The following is a 24,432-nucleotide window of genomic DNA, read 5'->3' on the forward strand; positions in this document are numbered from 1 at the left end:
TCCCAGACCAGGGGCCCCCTGCAATGGAAGAGCAGAATCCCAACCACTAGACCACCAGGGAATTCCCTTGTTTCTGATTTTAGAATTATGACTAGAAAGGTCTTTCCCACCCAAGTTTACAAATGATATCATTTATGTTGTCTTCTAATTTTTACTCAACCTTTAAATGTTTAATTCATATGGAATTTCTCACTACAAGAGTATAATCTTCTTGAAGACAGGAGTCTTCATCTATTTTATTTCTCTGATTTATCCTAAAACTGTGATTGGTACATGATGCGTTCTTAATATATATTTATTAATTATTGAACAAGCTACTTAATTTCAGCATAAGATGAGACACATCCTTTGTAAAGCTTTCCTGGAAGCCATAAATATTAGCAAATTACAGTTAGCCTTTCAATTAGTCTGGTGGTTTAAAATGGCAAATGACAATTCCAAGTAGAATAAATGTAATCAGTGTGTGCTTACTGTGGTGTGCTAGTGTTGTAATTCTTAGTGATGTTACATTTTTGGCGCTGGTTCCTAAAAGAGAATTTTAAAACTCAGAGGATTCTTAGTTCTATTAAGAAAAATTATCCAAAACTTGGAAATAGGCGAAGGGATGACTATTTGTTCTTTCAGCGTCCTGCTGGGTTTTGTCTAGCAGGCATTCCTGGGATTGTCTGATTCTCCAGGAATGTGCACTTTTGTTTGACTTGATATTTCTTATTTTTTAGTACAGAGGTACTGTACAACTCTGTAAGGGTAAATCTTAACATGTAGGAAACTGATAGTAATATAATTGAATTTTGTCCAGTAGAGGTGCAAATGATTTTTTGTCCCATAGAAAAGGTAACCGTTTATTGTGCTGCAGGATATTAACCACTTTTGTACCTATATTAGCAGTCTTATTCAAGTATTCATTCTTTCAGCAGCTGTAAATATGTGGCACTCCCCAGTTCTCTTTGACCAAGGCTTACCATCTTTCTGGATCCCCCATTAATGAGTTAAATACATCCTTAGACACATACGCATTTTATATTTATATAAAAGTTATATTTTTAAACTTTCCAGAAATAATACTGCAAGAATGTAACCTTTTTAATTTTGTAATGAAGATATTGAACACCAGAAATGTTGCTGCCTTATTCAAAGTTGTAATACTAGTTAGTGGAAGAGATGGGACAAGAATGTAGAAATAAGGAACATAGGTTAATAAAAGGGTACAAACTTTCAGTTATAAGATGAATAACGTCTGAAGATATAAAGTATAACATGGTGACTACAGATGATAATGCTATATTGTATGATTGAAATTTGCTAAGAGAATAGAACGTAACATTTTCAACCATGACAACAACAAAAAAGTAAATATGTGAGGTGATGGATGGGTTAATTAACTCAATGGGGGGAAATTGTTTCACAATTGTACACTGTATCACATTGTACACTTTTAAATATCTTATGATTTTGTCAATTATACCTCAATAAAGCTGGGAAAAACTGAAACAAAAGACTTTATAGTAAAAAAATTTTTGTAAGAGATGTAATCATGTATGAAGAAATCAGTGAAGCATAATTTGATGAGACTAAAGAGGAAACCCAAGAAATGCTTTGTGTAATTTGAATGCCAGTGGTAAAGAGATAACTATCTCATTGCTGATGAAAATCCAATGCACAGATCTTTAATCAATATTGATATAGAGGTTACTGGAGATGAATGCCATGTTTTCCACTAGAAATATACAGGATTGTTACTCTTATTGTTTTCCATCAAGAGAATTGTTGCTTTAATAGAAGCTTCAATACTAATAGAAACACAAAGATTTACCATATATTATGTAGTAAAGATTGATATAAAATTTAAGTTAAAAATGCTTATTTTTGTATGTTCAAAAGGTAAAATCTCAAAGATGGATGGGACCCTAAAGATCTTTTTTTTCCCTCTAAAGATCTTTAATTCAACTTCTTCAGTTATGGCAGCAGTTGAGAAACAGTCTTGGAATCAAACAGACTTGAATTTAGGTCCATCTCACCGATCACTAAGGGTGTGACCCGGACAAGTTACTTAACTTCTCCAGTGATAGTGCAATCCCTCTGTACTTAACTTCTCCAGTGATAGTGCAGTCCCTCTGGTTTGTTAAAATTGATGTTCAAAAATAAGACATTCAGTCTTGCAGGCTTGAATCAGATGATAATGATAAAGTACTAAGAACAATGCTTCATCCTTAGTATGTCAAATGAATGATAGCTATTATTATTACTATTATTAAGGTATAGTGATCTTCCACGAAGCCACACATTTAAAATAAATTGACCTTACTAAAATTTGACCTCTAGATTACCAATTTTTCACTAGGGGAAGTTGTCAAATCAGAGTCAAGGAAAACTGAATTGTCAATTGGCCTCAGACCTGCTAATGTGCCAAGAACTGCTGTATAACATATTAAATATAACAAAGTATTTATGTGACTGGTACATAAATGGCAGTGAAAATAATAGTTATGATCGTAACTATTACTGATAATTTTAGATTGCCATGATTCAGGTTCTCAAGTCTCTTCTAGTTTTAAAATTCCTGGTACCATTCCTCTAGCAATTTATATTGCAGGGTGTTTTGCTTTATTTTGTGAAACCAACAAATGACAGCTGAGACAGAAAACAAAACAGATTTAAACCTTGTAATTTTGTTCTGCTTTACTGCAGCCCTGATCAGCTTCTCTTTGGAAGATACCTAATTCTTGTGTTGTTCCTTGTGATTTCCTCCTCCTAGAATAAGCCCAGAGACATGACTATAGTTCCTTCTAGTACTCTCAGGCCAGTGTGTGCTGGGCTGCAACTCATACGCTATCCCTCTTGCAAGAAGGCAGTTTACCCCTAATTATCACCAAGAACTATAATTAGTCTGGATATTGAAGTGACCTAGCTCCTTAAAAAGGAGCTTTCTGCCAAGATCTTGAAAGGCAAGAAAAATGTTGGGAGACGGAACAAGTTGAAAGTCAGAACTAACGAGTTCAAACCATTTTCTAGATAGGAAAGGGATAGCCGCAATACAGCTCCTTTTTCTCTTTCTTCCTTCCCTCCTTACCTCCCTCCCTCCCTCCTTTCTTTCTCTTTCTTTTCTTTCTTTCCTTCCTTCCTTCCTTCTTTCTTTCTTTCCTCCCTTCCTTCTTTCCTTCTTTTTTCCCACTGTTCTTTGGTTTCAAGTTTGCTCATTGAGTGTGTTTTAGACCTATCATTTAATACTTCTGAGACATAGCTCTCACCAAGGAGATGGCAATATGAAACATTATTTGTGGTTAAGTTGGCTTCACCTGTCTCTGAACTTATTATGATCCATAATTAATATGATCAGATTAGAAGGCCAACAAAGGACATAAGGTGAAGTGGGAATAGGAGCCCTTCTTCATTCCTCCCCTTCCGCAAGTTTTCAGTCCTAAAGCCATCAGGGGCAAGGGCAAAGCAGGCCATCCACAGATGTAGGGCAGGAGTGGGGGGCTCCAGTGGCCCTGTACTGCTGTAAATTTAGATTACAGAATAGTTGCAAAGATATTGGAGAGAGTTCCCAAATGCCCTTTACCCAGGTTCCCCTAATGTTAACATTTTACATCCAATCAGGGTGAAGATGTCCACTTCAAGGGGTGAACTGGCCTTGGAGTCCAAGCTGGAGAGAGGTAAGGAGGGCATGAGTGCAGGAGATGGGGTGGTGGCCAGATTGGAGATTGGTTTCACACAGGGGAATTGCTTAAATAAGTAAATATATTAAGGCTGATGCGAGTCAGGTTTCTCACTGCCAGAAAAGGAAGTTACATACATATAAAGGGAAAAGCCTAGTGTGAACCCTATGGTGTTAGATTGGACTTCAGGATATCAGCAGGAACGCATGGTTTCCAATGTATGTAGATGGAAGTGTGTGCACACATGTGTATAATATTCCCCAGCTTTGACCAATGGGGGGGCTTGAGAGCATCAAAACCCCAGTAACAATGAACATACCTGAAACCCTGAGCCTAGATTATAAGTACCATTCTTCCCTGAAAGGAAATAGGGCTTCCATTTTTAGGAATTTATTCTAGAGAAAGAACGGGACTGGCATGCAAAAGCGTATGCCCAAGAATATTCACTGCAATATTATGTTAGATACTGGACACAGCATATATGTCCATCTATGTGGGTATGGCACTTATAAACAATGGAATCTTTCAAAATCATTTAAAAGAATGATATGGATCTATGTTCATCAGCGTGGAAGATTTCCGGTATATATTGTTGCAGAGATAAGAAGCAGCATTTATAGCATGAATCTCATTTAAGTAAAATTGTATGTATACATGTATTTATACAGAGATAAATGGAATGATGTGTACACACACACACGCACAAAGTGGTTACTTCCAGAGAGGTGGGATCTAGGATTTGACTCACTTTCTTTGGTAAAAAAATAAATTTTAATTTGCAAAGATAGTGGAGAGTTCCTGAATGTCCTTAACTCAGTTTCCTCTAATGTTAACATGTTATATTAACTATGATATGTTTGTGAAAATTAAGAAATTAACACTGGGGTATTACAAGTAACTAAACTACAGATTTTATTCAGATTTCACCAGTTTTTCCACTAGTGTGCTTTTCTGTTCCCGGATTCTATACAGGATCCCACACTGCATTCAGTCATCACATTTCTTTCTGTCTGATCTATGATAGCTTCTTGGTCTTTTCTTGCTTTTCATGACCTTGACAGCTTTGAAGAGTTCTGCTCAGATATTTTGTAGAATGCTCTTTAACTTGGGTTTGTCTGATGTTTTCCCCACGATTAGAGTAGGGTTGTGGGTTTTGGGGACGAATATTAGAGATGAAATATCCTCATCACATCATTTCTGGGGGTACATGATATCAACATGACATTGCTGGTGATGTTTACCGTGATCAATTGGTTAAGGTGGTGTCTGCCAATTTTCTCCATTATGAAGGTACTATTTTTCCCTTTCCATATTCTATTCTTTGGAAGCAAGTCACTAAGTCCAGTCCACCCTCAAGGTGGGCTGGTGGGGGGGGGGTTAAGCTTTACCTCCTAGTAGAAGTTATACACATATATATTATGTGGAATTTTTCTGTAAGGAGGATTTGTCCCTTCTCCCCCATTTATTTGTTATAATCTAATACTGTGTTATTTTGTTGCTCAAGTGTTTCCAGCTTTGGCCTTCCCTCCCTCCCTTCCTCCCTCCCTCCACTTTCTATATTTTAGTGTATTGCTTTAATTTTCCACATTAGTATGTATTTTCTTCATGATTAGAAACATTGGTTATTTTCACTTTAATATTGGGGGAAAAAGGCATGACTGTTACACTGATGTTCAATTCAATTAATTTCTGCTTCTCAACTACTTGGCAAGGCAGAGAGAGCAAAGAATACTTTCTTGCAGAAATTGGCACTGCAGTGAGTGTGAAAGGTAAGTAAAATGATAGCAATTGAAACGCACTTCAATAGTTTTCAAGTGTGTGAGTGTTTAGGTTCATTAAAAAGATTTTCAGGACAGGTTTCCATTCAGTCATTCAACAACACTGATTACACATCTTTGCGGTGGCACTGGGGAGACAAACATAAAAAAGGGGAGGGGCATGAGTTAGGTGGCCAGACTATGGGGGGCGGGGGGAGGCACAGAGAGTTTACATAACGTCCCCAAGTCTATGCAACTGGGGATGAGCTGGGATTGGAACCCACTCTAGCTTTATTACTTCACATGCCACCCACACGAGGTGACTTTTGAAAAAGAAAGCACTCCTCGCCCAGTACTAACTGGGTCTATCGCCACTTTCCCTTGCATTTTCCCCTTTTTGTTAGAATGTCTTTTAAGGACTTAGTATTTCTCCCACATTTCCCCGTTTAACTTTCCCTTGAGTTGTACACATCGACGCCGCTCACAGCCCAGAATAGCAGTAATTTACTTCCTAGAAAGCGAAGGGTTCTGCAGAAACGATCAACAACGCGCTGCTGACACCACACCCGGGTACACGCCGCGACTGTACCAGTGGCAACAGGGCTGTTCCGAAATCGGACTTCTGAATTCCGGGTAGAACCGCTTCCGGCGGCAGCGGAACCCCAAGGGGGACCATTTTTGACACGGACTAGCCGACTGACAATCCTCCCGCGTCCGGAAGGTGATCTTTACCCTGCGTCAGAATTCCGGCGCCCTGGACCCTACGTAGGAGGTGAGTGAGTGAAGTCTCTTAGCCGGGTCGTCCCGGGTGGCGTGTATTGTTTGGCCTAAAGTGTTAGCGGCACAGATGACAAACATTGCGCATTCGGGAGGCTTTCCATTTTGCACTTAAGCCATGCGTGATTGTTACTTTCGGCATAACGAAAGCGTTATCCAGCCAGAAGCGGCCGGCTGCTTGCTCTTCCCGCGCGCCGCGGCAGGTGTCCTCCACGCCCCGACCTCCCCTGTGCCCAAGGTTTTTGGGGCTCGGGTTCCACGCGAAGCCATTCTAGGTCCGACATTCTACAGTGACTTCTTTTTACCTTTCAGGTAACTCCCAAGGCTTCCAGCTGTTTCATTCGGACGTTTTCACCAGCGCAACTACATTATTTCCATCATCCTTTTTCATTATAAGAATATACTATCGGCGAGAGAACACCGAATTGGGAGTCAGAAAGCCTGGGTTCTAGTCCTGACTGTCATTAACTAGCGGTATGACATTGGAGAAGGCTTTCTGACCTCTCTGGACTCCATTTTCCTTTTCTTTAAAATGAGGGGCTTGTAATAAGTAGCAAGTAAGGTTCCTTCCTGTTTGGGTATTTGGTTTATTGACCCCCAATGTGTTTCTCGAATCCCTGCGTCAGTGAAATAGCTGTGCTTTGGTTAATCTCCGTGTAGGACTTTCCTCCCATTATGTTAATCTGTGTCCTTGTTAAATCTGGTTTTAGACTCATTAAAAAAAATTTTTTTTCCCTAAGGAATTCTGTGCTTCCTGAGCACTCTTTACTTATTAGTTCAGGGAAATGTACCTAAATAAGATTTTTTAAATGTGCCATTCTTGAGGTGTTTAAGAATCATTATATTGGAACATTTTAAAGACAGTGCACTCCAAAGGAAGGGACTCTTGCTTATTAAACTTTGAATCAACAACCTCAAATGCAGTGCCTGGAAGATGGTGCTTATGAAATGTCTTCTGAGGAGAAAACTAGTACTTATGTTATTTTAGTTGCTCCTTCCCTTAAACACTGAAAAGCAAAGCTGTAGAAATGCAGTGTTGTGATCAGAAGAAATAGAAGACTCAAGGAGGAAAAAACTATACTACTGAGTTCTGAGCTATACTGTTGAGGTCTGTTGTGGTTTTCTCTCAGTAAACTCTTCTTTTGTCCCAAGAGTAATATTCAAAAGGCATTATTCAATAAGTATTTATTTATTCAGTAGATATTTATTGGGTGCCTTCTTCACACTCTAAAGCATCTTTTGCAGGGGGGGGGCATTGGGAAGAGGGGAAAATAGAGTTGAAAGACAGTTCCAAGTAGAGGGAGCATATGCAAAGTTTCAAAGATTAGAAGACAGCCGTCGGAGACTACAGGTGAGACAGAATAACAAAAATTTGGGAGATAGGAGTGAGGGAACCTTGTAAGAGATGGCGTGAGAGATTAACAGAGGGCAGATAATGAGTCCTTATATAGCATGTTTTGAAGTTGTACATTAAACTAGGGTTAATCTTCCCCCATCCTCCCAAAGAATGTTTGGCAAAGAGTTGATGAGTTCAAATTTGCATTTTAAAAAAAATGACTTTAGTTGTGATTTGGTTAGTTGATGTTTCAGGAGTGAAAAAAGAACCCTTATAAGTTTGTTATTGTATTTCAGTGTTATTATGGTAGGAACATTAACAATAGTTATAGTTAATATCTAGAGAGTACTTAGTACGGAATTCCATCTCTCTGACTGGACTGTGAGCTCTTTCAGGGCTGGAACCGAGTTTCACTCATTGTTGTAAGTCTAGCATAGTGTTTTGTGTGTAGTAGATATCCAATTAATATTTGCTAACTTGATTTCAATATTAACCAAAATAGTATTTGAAAACTTTTTTCCTAGGAGAAACATGAACCAGAAGATACTTAAGTTGGAGAACTTGCTACGATTTCACACTATTTGTAGGCAGCTGCACAGCCTGTATCAAAGAAGAATGTTGGCACAGTGGAGGCACGTGTTTTCATCTGCTTACCCGGTGTGGACAGCTCAGCTGTATGCCCAGCCCTGGCAGTCAGATGCACTCATCAGGGCTGCTTTATCTCAACATAGGCTTCTGGTGACAAAGAAGGTAGTTCTAGATTTCTCTGCGTTTCTCTATTACTTGGTCTGAGATGAAAGTGCCTAGAGCCATGAGTAGAAATCCATTTTGAATATTTTGTCATTTTTGAAATCTTTATGCCTTAATGCTGCATTCCAGGCAGTAAATCTTTGTGAGGAAGGAAGGTTCTAGTTAGTTGTTTAATAATGTTGATTAATTTGCTTATTTATATCAGTGTATAACAGTGAATTAAGGAATCAGGATTTTAAATTTTAGTCTAAGGTTTAACAATTTATGGGAGTGTTGGTATAAATAGGAGCCCTGACTGCGGTAGATATTCCAGAATAAATCTCAAAGTTTTTTCTTCCTTCTTCTTTACGTGTTCTGAATATTTAATAGGAAAAAAAATCACAGAAATCTCAGTTATCTTCAACAAAATCTAAAAAGGAGGTGGAGGTATGGATTGGAATGACTGTTGAGGAGCTGGCCAGAGCAATGGAAAAAGACATAGGTGAGCCAGATAATTTTATAAGGAAAAATATGGAAATGTGGAATACCTGGTATTTTATTTGCAGTGAGATTGAGGCATTCAAGGATGAAAATTAGACTAGTGGTTTAAAAAGATGTTAAGTAATTCCAATATTTTTCACCTTAGATGACAAATCCTAATTAGTTTCTTGGCTCTTTGCCAAATCTAGTTCTCTAAGATTTTGCTTTTAATAAAAGTGGAAAAGATTGTTTTAATTTGAACTAACCTTTCTTGCTCAGAAATCTTGTGGGCTATTAGAATAAGTCCAAAGAATGCTTTTGGACTGAGGCACCATAAATCTTTCCTTTTCTTTCTCTATAATTCTCTAATTGCACTCATGTTGACAATATCTATAGTGTAGTGCCAGCAGCAAAATATTTGTAGTAATAACTACAACTTTTTTTTTCCTTAATAAATTTATTTATTTATTTTTTGCTGCGTTGGGTGTTTTATTGCCGTTCGCGGGCTTTCTCTAGTTGCGGCGAGTGGGGGCTGCTCTTTGTTGCGGTGCGCGGGCTTCTCATTGTGGTGGCTTCTCTTGTTGCGGAGCACGGGTGCTAGGCACACGGGCTTCAGTAGTTGTGGCACGCAGGCTCAGAAGTTGTAGCTCGCGGGCTCTAGAGCACAGGCTCAGTAGTTGTGGCGCATGGGCTTAGTTGCTCTGCGGCATGTAGGATCTTCCCGGACTAGGGATCGAACCCGTGTCCCCTGCATTGGCAGGCGGATTCTTATCCACTGCACCACCAGGGAAGTCCATAACTACAACTTTTAATAATACCATTTTTATTAGAAATGTAATAAAAATTGTAATTGGCCCTCTGTATCCATGGGTTGTGCATCCGTGGATTCTACCAACCGTGAATCAGAAATATTAAAAAAAAAAAAATCCAGGAAGTTCCAGAAAGCAAAACTTGAATTTGTCGTGCATCAGCAACTGTTTCTATAACATTACATTGTATTAGTTATTGTAAGTAGTCTAAAGATGATTTAAAATATATGGGTGGATGTGTGTAGGTTATATGCAAATACTGTGCCATTATATATAAGGGACTTATATATAAAGTCCATGTATTTTGGTATTCAAGGGATGTCCTGGAACCATCCCCCTGCAGATACTGAGAGACTACTGTATTTATTACCAATTTAGGATTGTTGGAACAAAATTTTCATTTCGTTTTCATTATAAACTGACATTAAAATTTAGTTAGCAAAACAAAGTAACAAGTGAAGCAGACTTTTGGCAAAAAGAATTACTAATAATATCTTATATTTATTGAGCTGTTACTGTATACCAATACTTTATATGTATTAACTCATATAATTCTCACAGTTCTCTAGAAGCAGGTATGATTATTATCCCCATTTATAGATTGAGAAACCAAGGCATAGAGAGGATAAGTAATTGCTCAGGATTTCACAGCTACTGTGTGGTGGAGCCAGGATTTTGAACCCAGGGAGTATGGCTCCAGAGCAGATGCTCTTATTCACAGACCAAATTTTCTCTCAGGAATTGTTATTTTGTAAATCACAGCAGAGCTAGAGTTTTAATGTGTATCCTGCCTGAAAGTGTTACCACTATTTGTGACAGTACATCCTCACAAAGAATAGAAAACTAGCACTCTATCTTGTGTTTTTTTTAAACTTTGCATTGGATTATGTAATCATTTTATAACTAGAAAACTTTAAGAGAACAAATGGACATGGCCATATCATTCAGAATTTTTCCAAGGAAAACTGTATTGATATTTTATAAATGATATTGATAACAGACTTGATTTTTAGCACTTTTTATTATTGGCATTTTTCATATATATATGAAAGCAGAAAGAATGGAATGATAAGCATAATGTTTGCATAAGCCAGTGATAACAATTATTATTATATCATTTAATCCATGAGTACTTATATATTGCTAAATGATAATTCTTTTTTTAAACATTAACACACACACGCATAACCATAATAATTCCTTTGTATCACCAAATAAATAGAATAATTAAAATATAGTTTTAATCCTATGGATCAGTACTCTAAACCCAAAACTGACTTGCTATGATTTAAATAAAAGTTGTCTATTTGAAATGTATTTAATATTATAATCATACCTCTTTTGAATTTAAGATAGTTTTCAAATGGTGAATATTTTTAACTGCTATATTAGCAATGTACATACATCCTAACCCCCCGCCCCGGGTCAGTTAAAATAACTTGATGTGGGAATTCCCTGGTGGTCCAGTGGTTAGGACTCTGTGCTTTCACTGCCAGGGGTGTGGGTTCAATCCCTGGTGGGGGAACTAAGATCCTGCAAGCTGTGTGGTGCAGCCAAAAAAAAAAATTGATGTAATATTTCTGGTTAATATTTCTGTGTTCAGTGACTTCATGTTGGTGGCTTGAAGTCAAACGTGGTGGGGGACAGCAGCCCCCAATCTTTTTGGCACCAGGGACTGGTTTTGTGAAAGACAATTCTTCCACTGACGGGGGGTGAGGTTGGGGGGATGATGGTTTCAGGATGATTCAAGCGCATTTATTGTGCACTTTGTTTCTATTATTATTACACTGTAATATATAATGAAATAATTATACAACTCAGCATAATGCAGAATCAGTGGGAGCGCTGAGCTTGTTTTCACTTGCCACTCACGGATAGGGTTTTGGTATGAGTCTGCAAGCAGTTGATTTATTACGGTCTCTGTGCAGTCAAACCTCTCTGCTAATGATAATCTGTATTTGCAGCCGCTCCCCAGCACTGGCATCACTGCCTCAGCTCCACCTCAGATCATCAGGCATCAGATTCTCATAAGGAGCCTGCAGCCTAGATCCCTTGCATGTGCAGTTTACAATAGGGTTCGTGCTCCTATAAGAATCTAATGCTGCTGTGTCTGACAGGAGGCGGAGCTCAGGTGGTAATGCAGGCATGGGGAGCAGCTGTAAATATAAATGAAGCTTTGCCCACTCCCCAGCTGCTCACTTCCTGCTGTGCGGCCCGGTTCCTAACAGGGGGTTGGGCACCCCTGGTGGTGGGTATTTGTACCATGGAGATTGAGAAATGCTATAAATCAGGACTTTTTTTTATGAGCCTCAGAGTAAACATTTACCAGCACACTACTGAATAGGAAATTCTTTTAGTGTAATGTTCTGCATGTTTGAAGGTGCCTTTCTTTTATATTTGTCTCTCAAAATGTATATTTATAGGGTGACTGAAAGTCTGGAAGCATAAAACTACTTGTTTCATTATCACCACTGATACTTTATTACCCACAGGAAAATATGACTGGAATTAAAGCACATTAAATAAAATGAAAACAAAAAGTAATTATTTTTCCTATGTTTCACAACTTTTTGGACATCCTAAATAACATAAATAGTGTGTACATGTATTCTGTGAAACTGCATGTGTGTGTGTGTATATTTATGTATATACATATGTAAATATAGCCAATCCCTATTATTTGGGGATTCTGAATTGGCGAATTCCCTAAAATGTATTTGTAGCCCCAAAATTGATACTTGAAATGCTTTTGTAGTCGTTCCTGGACAGGCACAGAGCGGTGAAAAATTTAAGTTGCCTGACCTGATCACACATTACTAGCTGAGGTTCAAACAAGGCAACACTCTGCCTTCTCTCCTCTCATACCGTAAACAAGTGTCATTTTTGTAGTTTATTTAGTGCCATGTTTTTCTCATTTTTGTGCTTTTTTTTTTTTGGTGATTTCGCTGTTTAAAATGACCCCTCAGCATTGTGCTGAAGTGCTGTTTAGTGTTACTAACTGCAAGAAGGCTGTAATGTGCCTTACAGAGAAAATCCATGTGTTAGATAAGCTTTATTGAGGCATTAGTTATAGTGCTGTTGACCGTGAGTATAATGTTAATGAATTAACAACATATATTGAATAAGGTGTCTTTAAACAGAAACACACAAAACAAGATATAGCTGATGAAAATGTTGTGACCAGAGGCTGAAGGAACATAACCCTGTATTTCCCCTCAGAGCAATGATTCAGTATTTGCTAATTCACTGTTCCCAGTGAGTTTATAGAACATAATTACCTTGAATAATGAGAATCGACATGCAATTTAATGTTTTATTAATTGCTCAGGTAGTTCATAAGTTACATGGTAAATATTCAAATATTTATGAATATGCAGAAATATCAATTAATATAAATGTATCATATTTTATTTTTTTTGATGTGGACCATTTTTAAAGTCTTTATTGGATTTGTTACAGTATTGCTTCTGTTTTATGTTTTGGTTTTTTGGCCTCGCGGCATGTGGGATTTTAACTCCCTGACCAGGAATCGAACCCTCACTCCCTGCATTGATAGGCAAAGTATTAACCACTGGACCGCCAGGGAAGTCCCTGTATCATATTTTAAAGATTATTTTCTTTTCAACTTTTTTGTGATTAACATTAGAGAAACAGATAGCTTATATAGTTATTCCTCTCATTGAGTATATTGTTTATATAGATGTTTATCAATAGAGGTCACTTTCTGGAACATTTAATTCATGATCCTAAAAGGTTTTCTCTTGTTTCACCCAGATTGTGTATATGAATCTTTATTGAACACTGCTATTGACATAGATTCACTAGAAGCACACTCACATTTAGATGAAGTCTGGATCAAAGAAGTGATAAAGAAGTCAGGGATGAAGTTAAAATGGAGCAAATTAAAACAGGACAAAGTCAGAGAAAATAAAGATGCTGTAAAAAGGTAAAACTTAACTGTATAAATTGGGGGAAGGAGACCACATTGTTTTATTCACACTTTTTAATGGAAACATTTGCCTTAAAATTTCTTTTGCAGTTAAAATCATGTGTGAGTATAGGTTAAACTTTTCTTCAAAGTGCTTAAAGTATCAAAAAGTATATTCAGGTTATTATAAAATTCTAAGAGTTATTTTTCTTAGTTTGCTGAGTGTGTATATTGATCCTGAATTTTAAAATTTTATTCAGTTCTGCTCATTGTTATGAAGATGCCTACAGTAGGTGGGCAGTCATTATTATTTTATCATAAGTCATTGTATGTATAGAAGAGGAAAATAGTTATGTCTAATCAAAGCTAAATGTTGGGTTTTATTGTTAATGGTAGTTCACAGAGATAACTGCAGATCAGTTCACTGGCTATAAAGTGTTTCTGATATTTAAGAAATGAAACTCCTTTGCTGTTAATTGTAGGCCCCAGGCAGATCCAGCTTTATTAATCCCAAGGTCCCCAGTTGTTACTATAATGGGCCATGTTGATCATGGAAAAACGACGTTACTTGACAAACTGCGAAAAACTCAAGTGGCAGCAATGGAAGCTGGAGGCATCACTCAGCACATTGGTGCCTTTCTTGGTATGAACACAGATCACTTTACAATGTGCTTGGGAACCCCACATATTATTTTCTTAAAATAGTGTCACAGTATGAAATAATACAAATTTAAAGTAAAAGGAAGGCTAAAGCCTAAAGCCATTGGTTTGATGAAATGTAGAGCTGGTGGTTAATAAAGGTTATTTTGTACATGTATAAGAAGAAAGTTATACCTTTTGTATTCTAGCTCATTCTTAGTTTGGTTTAATGAGCCTAAGACTCTTCAATGCTAGGTTGTCATAATGTTACCACTCGTAATTGAGTAACAGCTGTCATTTGCTGAACACCTAGCATGTGCCCAGCACTGTTCTGAGCACCTTATATGCTTTATCTTTTTTTATCTTTGCAACATCATGAGGTAGGTATTAATATTCCTACATACATATAAGGAGGCTGAGGCTTGTTTAGGTTGAGTTACTTGCTCAAAGTACACAGCTAGTAAAGTGGCAAAGCCAGCATTTAAACCCAAGGCTGTTGGACTCAAATCCTGAGCTTCTAACTGTGTACTAAATTGCCTCTTTTGCTTACGACAGTTGTGCACCTGGTGTTTGCCAATGCAGGAGTGGCTGCCTAGACAACTATCAGTCTGGTTTTTCCTCCAGAATATATTCCAGTTAGTACATTTATGAAAGTAGTTATATTCTAGAAATAGGTCAAGTTTTAGTTTGAAATTATTACATGAAAAGAAAACCCTAAAGATCTCACTGGTATGTTAATCACTTTTCATTGTGGAATGATGATCCAAATGCATTGTTCTGATTAAGATTAATGGAAAGAATAAAATTATTTTGAAGAATTATTGATTGTTTTGATAAGGTCATGTATATTCCTTTGTATTAAGGAAGTACATATTTGAGTCCTTAGAGTTCTTGGATTTCTGTTTCCACAGTTTCTCTGCCTTCTGGGGAAAAGATAACCTTTCTTGATACTCCAGGACATGCTGCTTTCTCAGCAATGAGAGCCAGAGGTGCTCAGGTCACTGACATTATCATATTGGTTGTAGCTGCAGATGATGGAGTGATGAGACAAACTGTAGAATCCATTCAGCATGCCAGAGATGCCCAAGGTACTGTGTGGCTGACTTACATGTATCAGGAAGGAAGTTGCTTTCTTTTTTTAAGAGAATCTACTACAGAGTCACTGTTTTTACATGTCGCTCATTTAATCTTCCTGGCAATCCCAGGATTATTATACCTGTTCTACAGGTAAGGTGCAAAGAAGGTTGAATTGTTTTCCCAAAGACATTAACTACTAAGAAGAGTATAGCAGGATTCAACTTGGGACTTGTGACCACAAGTATATTCCTTCCTCTACTGTTTACTTACTTGGCATGGTGGGACAATTTAACAGTCTCAAATGACTTTTTAAAAAACATTTTAACGTTTAACAGCTATAAAAGTAAGCCTAGAATAATGAACCCCTATGTACCCATCACTTCAATTCATTAGGAATTACAAAGTGGTGATATTCTAATCGTTATTCCTTATTCATGTATTATCTGGACTTCTCCTCTATAAGAGACTTTTCCCTCATCTGCTTTAAATAAGTTCTTATTTGGTCAAAGGTATAAAATCGAAACTTTTGGAAAATACTTGGCTGTCTTCTCCCTTATTTCTCCATTTAAAAATTGTAATAATAGGGAATTCCCTGGCAGTCCAGTGGTTAGGACTGCACACTTTCATTGCCGAGGGCTCGAGTTCAATCCCTGGTTGGGGAACTAAGATCCTGCAAGCCATGTGGCGTGGCCAAGAAAAAAAAAAGTTGTAATAATAAACACCACACACATACTTTGTACATTCATTCTTATTGTGATATTACCCTACACCCACTGAGAAAATACTGTTGTCTTGAGAAAATGTACCTGATGGAATACGTCATATTCCCCTAGGTTTGTTGGCAAGAAAAAAAGAAAGGGTTGACAATCATTGATCTAGTCCAGTTTTTTTTTTCATTTCACAACATGAAAACTAAGACCCAGAGGGTGGGAGGAACTTCCCCAGTTACAGTTAATTTGCAACATGCCTGCATTTGGAATCCGGTCTTCTAGCTTCAGGGTTCCTCTCTTTATTTTTTAATTCCTCAAAGCTACCTTTGTGTAATGGGCTATGTTCTTAATGATCCTAGGGAATATAATAAAAATAAGAGTGATAAATCTGTCAGGGACCCCGTAACAAATCAGTTGGTTGAGATATGATAAATTCCTTACATCATGCTTTCTGTACCTGTTCTTTTGGTGCCTGTTAAGTTCCAGCTGATCGATATAGAATGTACTTTTTCATAATAATAGGCTATGGATTGCATAGCTCTTTTGTGTCTGTTTTCAATTTCTATTCCTTTGATACCTGAGAAAATTGCAGAGTTGGTGAAACTCAATCAGAGAATTATCTCCTAGAATTTTGTGTGAGTTCTCTAATGTAAGGGTATGTTTAGTAATGACAAGTAGATTATAAGATTATTTGGTTCATTCATTAAGTAAACATTTATTGAGAATCTACTTTGTGTCAGTCACTCAGCTAAGTGTGTATGAAGAAAGAGTTGCTGCAAATCCTAAAAGAAAGTTTACAATAATGGTACTTAGTTTCACCCTAGGATGAGATGTTGGGTTTTTTTTTTTTTTTTTTTTTTCGCGGTATGCGGGCCTCTCACTGTTGTGGCCTCTCCCGTTGCGGAGCACAGGCTCCGGACGCGCAGGCCCAGCGGCCATGGCTCACGGGCTTAGTTGCTCCGCGGCATGTGGGATCCTCCCGGACCAGGGCACGAACCCGTGTCTCCTGCATCGGCAGGCGGACTCCCAACCACTGCGCCACCAGGGAAGCCCTGAGATGTTGGGTTTTAACAGGGAATTAAACTCCTGGAAAGAAGAGGCAAGTGATCTAGTGGTATTAGAATTAGAATCTTCTCTTGATTTTTTTTTTTCTGGAGATTATCTCTAGTGTAGTTGCTGATCTTGCTTTCAGATTTAAGGATAGTCCTTTCTCTACCCTAAATACTGTTGTGTGTTTTGTTTTTGTTTTTTAATCATCACAATTGTGTATTCTTAATTCAGAATCTTATAAGTGCAGTTTTGACATCTCTCATCTGGAATCCTTCATGTGTATAAAGCAGAGTAGATGGGTGTAAAGTGGGTCTTTTTAGGTCTTTTGTTAGATAAATACATCCACTGGGTCAAGAGAAAGCCAGAAAACGTTGGCGTCTTTCATTGTGAATACCTGGAGTTGAAGTGTCATCATTTGCACTCTTCTTAATTCTGTCTCTTTCAGTTCCTATTGTCCTTGCCATAAACAAATGTGACAAAGCTGAGGCTGATCCTGAGAAAGTGAAAAAAGAACTGCTAGCTTATGATGTGGTATGTGAGGATTATGGAGGCGACGTTCAAGCAGTGCATGTTTCTGCACTCACGGTAAGTGCGGGCACCTCAGAGACAGTGTGTTCAGATGGGAGTGCTACACATCATGCACATAGTGCCTTATACCTAGAGAACATTTTGACATCCATAATTTCTGTTGTTGTTTAAAAATTCTCTGAGAACTAGGCAAAGCTGGTATCATTATCGTAGTTTGGCAGATTAGAAATTAGGCTCATAAATTTTAGTCATCGATCTGGAGGGGTCAGGTTTACCTATGCTTTTCTTAGTACGAGGTACTTAGAATGAGGAGAATAAGTAGTGAATGATGTGGGGATAGGATAATAGTAGGATAAAGACTGTTTTAAGCAGAAACGAAATTCAGTTGGTAATAAAAAGTGCTTGTTTTTAAAGTGAAAAACTATAGAATAGATCTTAGGGCATTTAAGAGAAATTTAAACAAATAAAACTTTTTACTAATACAGTGTTGAAATATTTGGGTTCAGTTTGTTATTGATTGATTCAGTGTTTCTATGAACTAAATTGCTGTAAGTTTTATAATGTTATTTATGATGAATTCCATTTTCTTTTAAATTACCAATTATTCTCTTCTTGATAAAATACACCAAGGAAGCTCAGTACCTGCTTTGTGATAGCATTTTCCAATTCTCTTGTCCTATACAGGTTGCTGCTAAGTAAAAATTTCCCTTTTTGTCCATTCTTACCATATTCCATGGTTTACTCGTAATATGGATTTTTTTTCTTCTGATCATTCGGTGAAGAAATTGTACTTTATTTGGCCACCTTTCTCCAATTAAGTATCATTTTATCTTTACTTTTCCTAAATTTGTTACCTCCAAGATGATTAGAAGTTATGCCTCTGTTAATAGTAAAACTATGCCTCTTTTTCTCTGAAACTCATAAAATGCCACCTTACTTTGTCATCTTTCTACTATACCTTGATTGTTACTACGATGTGAAAACCAGGTGGCAAGATTAGAACATTTGAAGACATAACCACATTTTCTGCCCAGATATTAGATGAGTAGATAGATAGATGTAAAGCTGCTTAGGCAAATTTGGAGGCATGGCAGAGATGAATCCTGGGAATGGAGGTAAGAGGGAAGTAAGATGAGGCCTTCTTTTCCGAGGAAGAATAGAGGACTCTTCATGCAAAGAAACAACCCCAGCTCTGCTTTTCAGAGTGGCATTTTGTAAATTGGAATAAATACTAGGAATAAGTAGATGGGTAAGCAGAGTGTTTAGTTAGTTTTGTTACAGTTGTCTCTCTTGCTTTATATTGTAACAATTGTGAGCAAGCTCTTAGCTGATGTGGAGAATGGAAAAATCCCTTGTCCATCAGTTCCAATTCCATCACCCATTAATCAGCTGCGTGATCTTGGAGCCTTAGAAAGTATAGTAGACATAGGTCATTAAAGGTGAAAGAGGGCTTCCCTGGTGGTGCAGTGGTTGAGAGTCCGCCTGACGATGCAGGGGACTCGGGTTTGTGCCCCGGTCTGGGAGGATCCCGCATGCCGCGGAGCGGCTGGGCCCGTGAGCCGTGGCCGCTGAGCCTGCGCGTCCGGAGCCTGTGCCCCGCAACGGGAAAAAAAAAAAAAAAAAAAAAAAGGTGAAAGAATCATCTAATCTAGCTCCTTCATTTTACAGTTGAGGAAAGGTGATCCATGAGGTGTTGTGCAGCTGGGTAGTTGCAGAGTATACGTTATAGCTTGGGTCTAGTCAGTGCGTTTTCTCCTTATTTATTTAATAAGAGTAAGTAGTGTTTGATTTACTTATTTTACAGGATTCTTGAGTGGATCAGATGAAATCAGTGAAAGCTTGTTCAATTGGATAGAACTTCAATTGTAATGTAGCATTGTAAAGAAAGTGAGAGGAAGAAAACACAATTGTAGAGACGGAGGACAGAGGGTGAAAGAAGCATGTGTTTATAAAAGGGTATTAACAAACTCTAGTAGCTATTCTTAAAAAATATATATATATGTAGATAGATAATATCTATATTATATATATAATGTCTATCTATATATATGTATAGCCACTCTTCATTGCAAGATCTGTCCCTGCTTCAGGTTTTTTTGCTTATCTCTTCCTCCCTTCCTCCCTTCCTCCATCCCTTCCTTCTTTCCTTCCGTCAAATAGGGTAATTCATGTTTTGGGGTTTTTTAAAAAAAAATCTTTATTAGAGTATAATTGCTTTTTAATGGTGTGTTAGTTTCTGCTTTATAACAGTGAATCAGCTATACATATATCCCCATATCTCCTCCTTCTTGCATCTCTCTCCCACCCTCCCTATCCCACCCATCTAGGTGGTCACAAAGCACTGAGCTGATCTCCCTGTGCTATGCGACTGCTTACCACTAGCTATCAGTTTTACATTTGGTAGTATATATAAGTCCATGCCACTCTCATGTTGTCCCAGCTTCCCCTGCCCCTCCCTGTGTCCTCAAGTCTATTCTCTACGTTTGCATCTTTATTCCTGTCCTGCCCCTAGGTTCTTCATAACCATTTTTTCTTTTTTTTTTAAGATTCCATATATATGTGTTAGCATACGGTATTCGTTTTTCTCTTTCTGACTTACTTCACTCTGTATGACAGACTCTAGGTCCATCTACCTCACTACAAATAACTCAGTTTCGTTTCTTTTTATGGCTGAGTAATATTCCATTGTGTAACTGTGCCACATCTTCATCTATTCATCTGTCGATGGACACTTAGGTTGCTTCCATGTCCTGGCTATTGTAACTAGAGCTGCAGTGAACGTTGTGGGACATGACTCTTTGAATTAAGGTTTTCTCAGGGTATATGCCCAGTAGTGGGATTGCTGGATCGTATGGTAGTTCTACTTTTAGTTTTTTAAGGAACCTTCATACTGTTCTCCATAGTGGCTGTATCAATTTACATTCCCACCAACAGTACAAGAGGGTTCTCTTTTCTCTACACCCTCTCCAGCATTTATTGTTTGTAGATTTTTTAATGATGGCCATTCTGACCAGTGTGAGGTGATACCTCATTGTAGTTTTGATTTGTCTTTCACTAATGATTAGTGATGTTGAGGATCCTTTCATGTATTTGTTGGCAATCTGTATATCTTCATGGAGAAATGTCTGTTTAGGTCTTCTGCCCATTTTTGGATTGGGTTGTTTGTTTTTTTGATATTGAGCTGCATGACCTGCTTGTATATTTTGGAGATTAATCCTTTGTCAATTGCTTCATTTTCAAATATTTTCTCCCATTATGAGGGTTGTCTTTTCATCTTGTTTATGGTTTCCTTAGCTGTGCAAAAGCATTTTAAGTTTCATTAGGTCCCATTTGTTTATTTTTGTTTTTATTTCCATTTCTCTAGGAGTTGAGTCAAAAAGGATCTTGCTGTGATTTATGTTATAGAGTGTTCTGCCTATGTTTTCCTCTAAGAGTTTTATAGTGTCTGGCCTTACATTTAGGTCTTTAATCCATTTAGAGTTTATTTTTGTGTATGGTATTAGGGAGTGTTCTAATTTCATTCTTTTACATGTAGCTGTCCAGTTTTCCCAGTACCACTTATTGAAGAGGCTGTCTTTTCTCCATTGTATATTCTTGCCTCCTTTATCAAAAATAAGGTGACCATTTGTGTGTGGGTTTATCTCTGGGCTTTCTATCCTGTTCCATTGAGCTGTATTTCTGTTTTTGTGCCAGTACCATACTGTCTTGATTACTGTAGCTTTGCAGAATAGTCTGAAGTCAGGGAGGCTGATTCCTCCAGCTCCGTTTTTCTTTCTCAAGATTGCTTTAGCTATTTGGGGTCTTTTGTGTTTCCATACAAATTGTGAAATTTTTTGTTCTAGTTCTGTGAAAAATGCCATTGGTAGCTTGATAGGGATTGCATTGAATCTGTAGATTGCTTTTGGTACTATAGTCATTTTCACAATATTGATTCTTCCAATCCAAGAACTTGGTATATCTGTCCATCTGTTTGTATCATCTTTAATTTCTTTCATCAGTGTCTTATAGTTTTCTGCATACAGGTCTTTTATCTCCTTAGGTAAGCTTATTCCTAGCTATCTTATTCTATTTGTTGCAGTGGTAAATGGGAGTGTTTCCTTAATTTTTCTTTCAGATTTTTCATCATTAGTGTATAGGAACGCAAGAAATTTCTGTGCATTAATTTTGTATCCTGCTACTTTACCAAATTCATTGATTAGCTCTAGTAGTTTTCTGGTAGAGTCTTTAGGATTCTCTATGTATAGTATCATGTCATCTGCAAACAGTGACAGCTTTACTTCTTCTTTTCCAATTTGGATTTCTTTTTATTTCTTTTTCTTCTCTAATTGCTGTGGCTAAAACTTCCAAAACTATGTTGAATAATAGCAGTGAGAGTGGGCAACATTGTCTTCTTCCTGATCTTAGTGGAAATGCTTTCAATTTTTTACCATTGAGAAAGGTGTTGGCTGTGGGTTTGTCACATATGGCCTTTATTATGTTGAGGTAAGTTCCCTTTATGCCTACTCTCCGGAGGGTTTTTATCATAAATGGGTGTTGAATTTTGTTGAAAGCTTTTTCTGCATCTATTGAGATGATCATATGGTTTTTCTCCTTCAATTTGTTAATATGGTTTATCACATTGATTGATTTGCGTATACTGAAGAGTCCTTGCATTCCTGGGATAAACCCCACTTGATCATGGTGTATGATCCTTTTAGGGTGCTGTTGGATTCTGTTTGCTAGTATTTTGTTGAGGATTTTTGCATGTATGTTCATCAGTGATATTGGCCTGTAGTTTTCTTTCTTTGTGACATCTTTGTCTGGTTTTGGTATCAGGGTGTTGGCCTTGTAGAATGAGTTTGGGAGTGTTCCTCCTCTGCTATATTTTGGAAGAGTTTGAGAAGCATAGGAGTTAGCTCATTTCTAAATGTTTCATAGAATTCGCCTATGAAGCCATCTGATCCTGAGCTTTTGTTTGTTGGAAGATTTTAAATCACAGTCTCAATTTCAGTGCTTGTGATTGGTCTGTTTATATTTTCTATTTCTTCCTGGTTCAGTCTCGGAAAGTTGTGCTTTTATAAGAATTTGTCCATTTCTTCCAGGTTGTCCATTTTATTGGCATATAGTTGCTTATAGTAATCTCTCATGATCCTTTGTATTTCTGCAGTCAGTTGTTACTTCTCCTTTTTCATTTCTAATTCTGTTGATTTGAGTCTCCTCCCTTTTTTTCTTGATGAGTCTGGCTAATGGTTTATCAATTTTGTTTATCTTCTCAAAGAACCAGCTTTTAGTTTTATTGATCTTTGCTATTGTTTCCTTCATTTCTTTTTCATTTATTTCTGATCTTTATGATTTCTTTCCTTCTGCTAACTTTGGGGTTTTTTTGTTCTTCTTTCTCTAGTTGCTTTAGGTGTAAGGTTAGGTTATTTATTTGAGATGTTTCTTGTGTCTTGAGGTAGGATTTTATTGCTATAAACTTCCCTCTTAGAACTGCTTTTGCTGTATCCCATAGATTTGGGGTCATTGTGTTTTCATTGTCATTTGTTTGTAGGTATTTTTTGATTTCCTCTTTGATTTCTTCAGTGATCTCTTGGTTATTAAGTAGTGTATTGTTTAGCCTCCATGTGTCTGTATTTTTTACAGATTTTTTTCCTGTAATTGATATCTAGTCTCGTAGCATTGTGTAATTCATGTTTGTAATGCTTAAAGAGAAAAGTGTAACTGTCGAGGATTATTTGGCTTTCTGATCCTGGTATTTACATATACAGAGATTATTTATCAATGTATTTTAACAGGTTTTTTTTTGTTATTAAAGGGCGATAACATGATGGCTTTGGCAGAGGCAACAATTGCTCTTGCAGAAATGTTAGAATTGAAAGCAGACCCTACTGGTCCAGTTGAAGGAACAGTAATAGAATCTTTCACAGACAAAGGAAGAGGGTAGGTCTGTTAAAATGCTTGTTTTCTAATAATTTTATTCCATTGTTTTTGTGACTTGATTATATACAGTATCTTATTTTTATTGCACATTATTGTTAGTCCCTGAACAATATTTTCAAAGCATTTGTTTGAAAAAATATGGATTTCCCTGGCAGTCCAGTGGTTAAGACTCCACGCTTCCACTGCAGGGGGCATGGGTTCGATCCCTGGTTGGGGAAGTTCTGCATGCCGCTGCAGTGCAGCCAAAAAAAAAAAAAAATTAAAAAAAATAAAAAGTATTTTATTGCACTGGCACATAGAACACAAACATGAAGTTATCAGTAGATCATAGCAAATATGTGTATACATCTAGTAGTCATATTTAGGTGACTTAGTAGTTCATTTTGCTTGATTTTTTTTTCCCCCACTGACTTAACTGAATTGCTAAAGCCTTATAGACTAACATAACTTGGAATAAAATAGCAATTATTGCATTTTAGGGTTTCTAAATTCTTTGTGTCCTTACCCATTAACATATAGTAAGATTGTTGGAATAGTGTTCTCTTCTTTAATTTCCCTCACTATTAGCAAAAGAGATCTTTTCACTGCTTAACAAATTAGTTATAGAAAGGAGATTAGGATTCTGTCAGAACACTTAGCTCTCTGCACCCTTCACTACCATAACCTTACAAGAAATGTTTTTTGTTCTTTTTTTTTTTAAACTGTGGTAAAAAGAGCATAATATTAAATTTACCATCTTAACCATTTTGAAACGTACAGTTCAGTAGGATTAAGTATATTCATATTGTTGTGCAACAGATCTCTAGAACTTTTTCATCTTGCAAAACAAACTCTATACCCTTGAAGCACTAATTTCCCCACCCTCCTCCCCACAGCCTTTGGCAACTATCTTTCAGTAGTTGTTTCCATGATTTTGACTACTTTAGATACTTCATATGAGTGGAATCATATAATATTGTCCTTTTTGACTGGCGTATTTCATTTAGTGTATGTTCATCCAGGAGGTTCATCCGTATTCTAGCATGTGACAGGAT

The 24,432-nt window shown here is 37.3% G+C and overlaps 1 protein-coding gene across 10 annotated transcripts in view; it reads left to right on the forward strand.

Annotated features, from left to right (window-relative positions):
• The window catches only part of MTIF2 (mitochondrial translational initiation factor 2), a 41,045-nt gene that overhangs the window by 10,072 nt on the left and 6,541 nt on the right, over positions 1-24,432 (forward strand). The window contains exons 3-13 of one of the 10 annotated variants that reach the window (XM_067007580.1): positions 3,601-3,656; positions 5,376-5,428; positions 5,932-6,188; positions 6,506-6,667; positions 8,054-8,279; positions 8,649-8,760; positions 13,322-13,493; positions 13,958-14,118; positions 15,026-15,202; positions 17,397-17,536; positions 23,274-23,398. In XM_067007580.1, coding sequence (XP_066863681.1) covers positions 8,061-8,279; positions 8,649-8,760; positions 13,322-13,493; positions 13,958-14,118; positions 15,026-15,202; positions 17,397-17,536; positions 23,274-23,398 — 1,106 coding nt within the window. In that variant the 5' untranslated portion in view covers positions 3,601-3,656; positions 5,376-5,428; positions 5,932-6,188; positions 6,506-6,667; positions 8,054-8,060. Of the gene's footprint in view, positions 1-3,600; positions 3,657-5,375; positions 5,429-5,761; positions 7,545-8,053; positions 8,280-8,648; positions 8,761-13,321; positions 13,494-13,957; positions 14,119-15,025; positions 15,203-17,396; positions 17,537-23,273; positions 23,399-24,432 lie in introns of those variants that run through there. The other 9 variants (XM_067007581.1, XM_067007584.1, XM_067007586.1 and 6 more) reach the window with 9 other exon arrangements.

The sequence above is a fragment of the Kogia breviceps genome, chromosome 11 (assembly GCF_026419965.1).
Source record: "Kogia breviceps isolate mKogBre1 chromosome 11, mKogBre1 haplotype 1, whole genome shotgun sequence".
Taxonomy (NCBI): Eukaryota; Metazoa; Chordata; class Mammalia; order Artiodactyla; family Physeteridae; genus Kogia; species Kogia breviceps.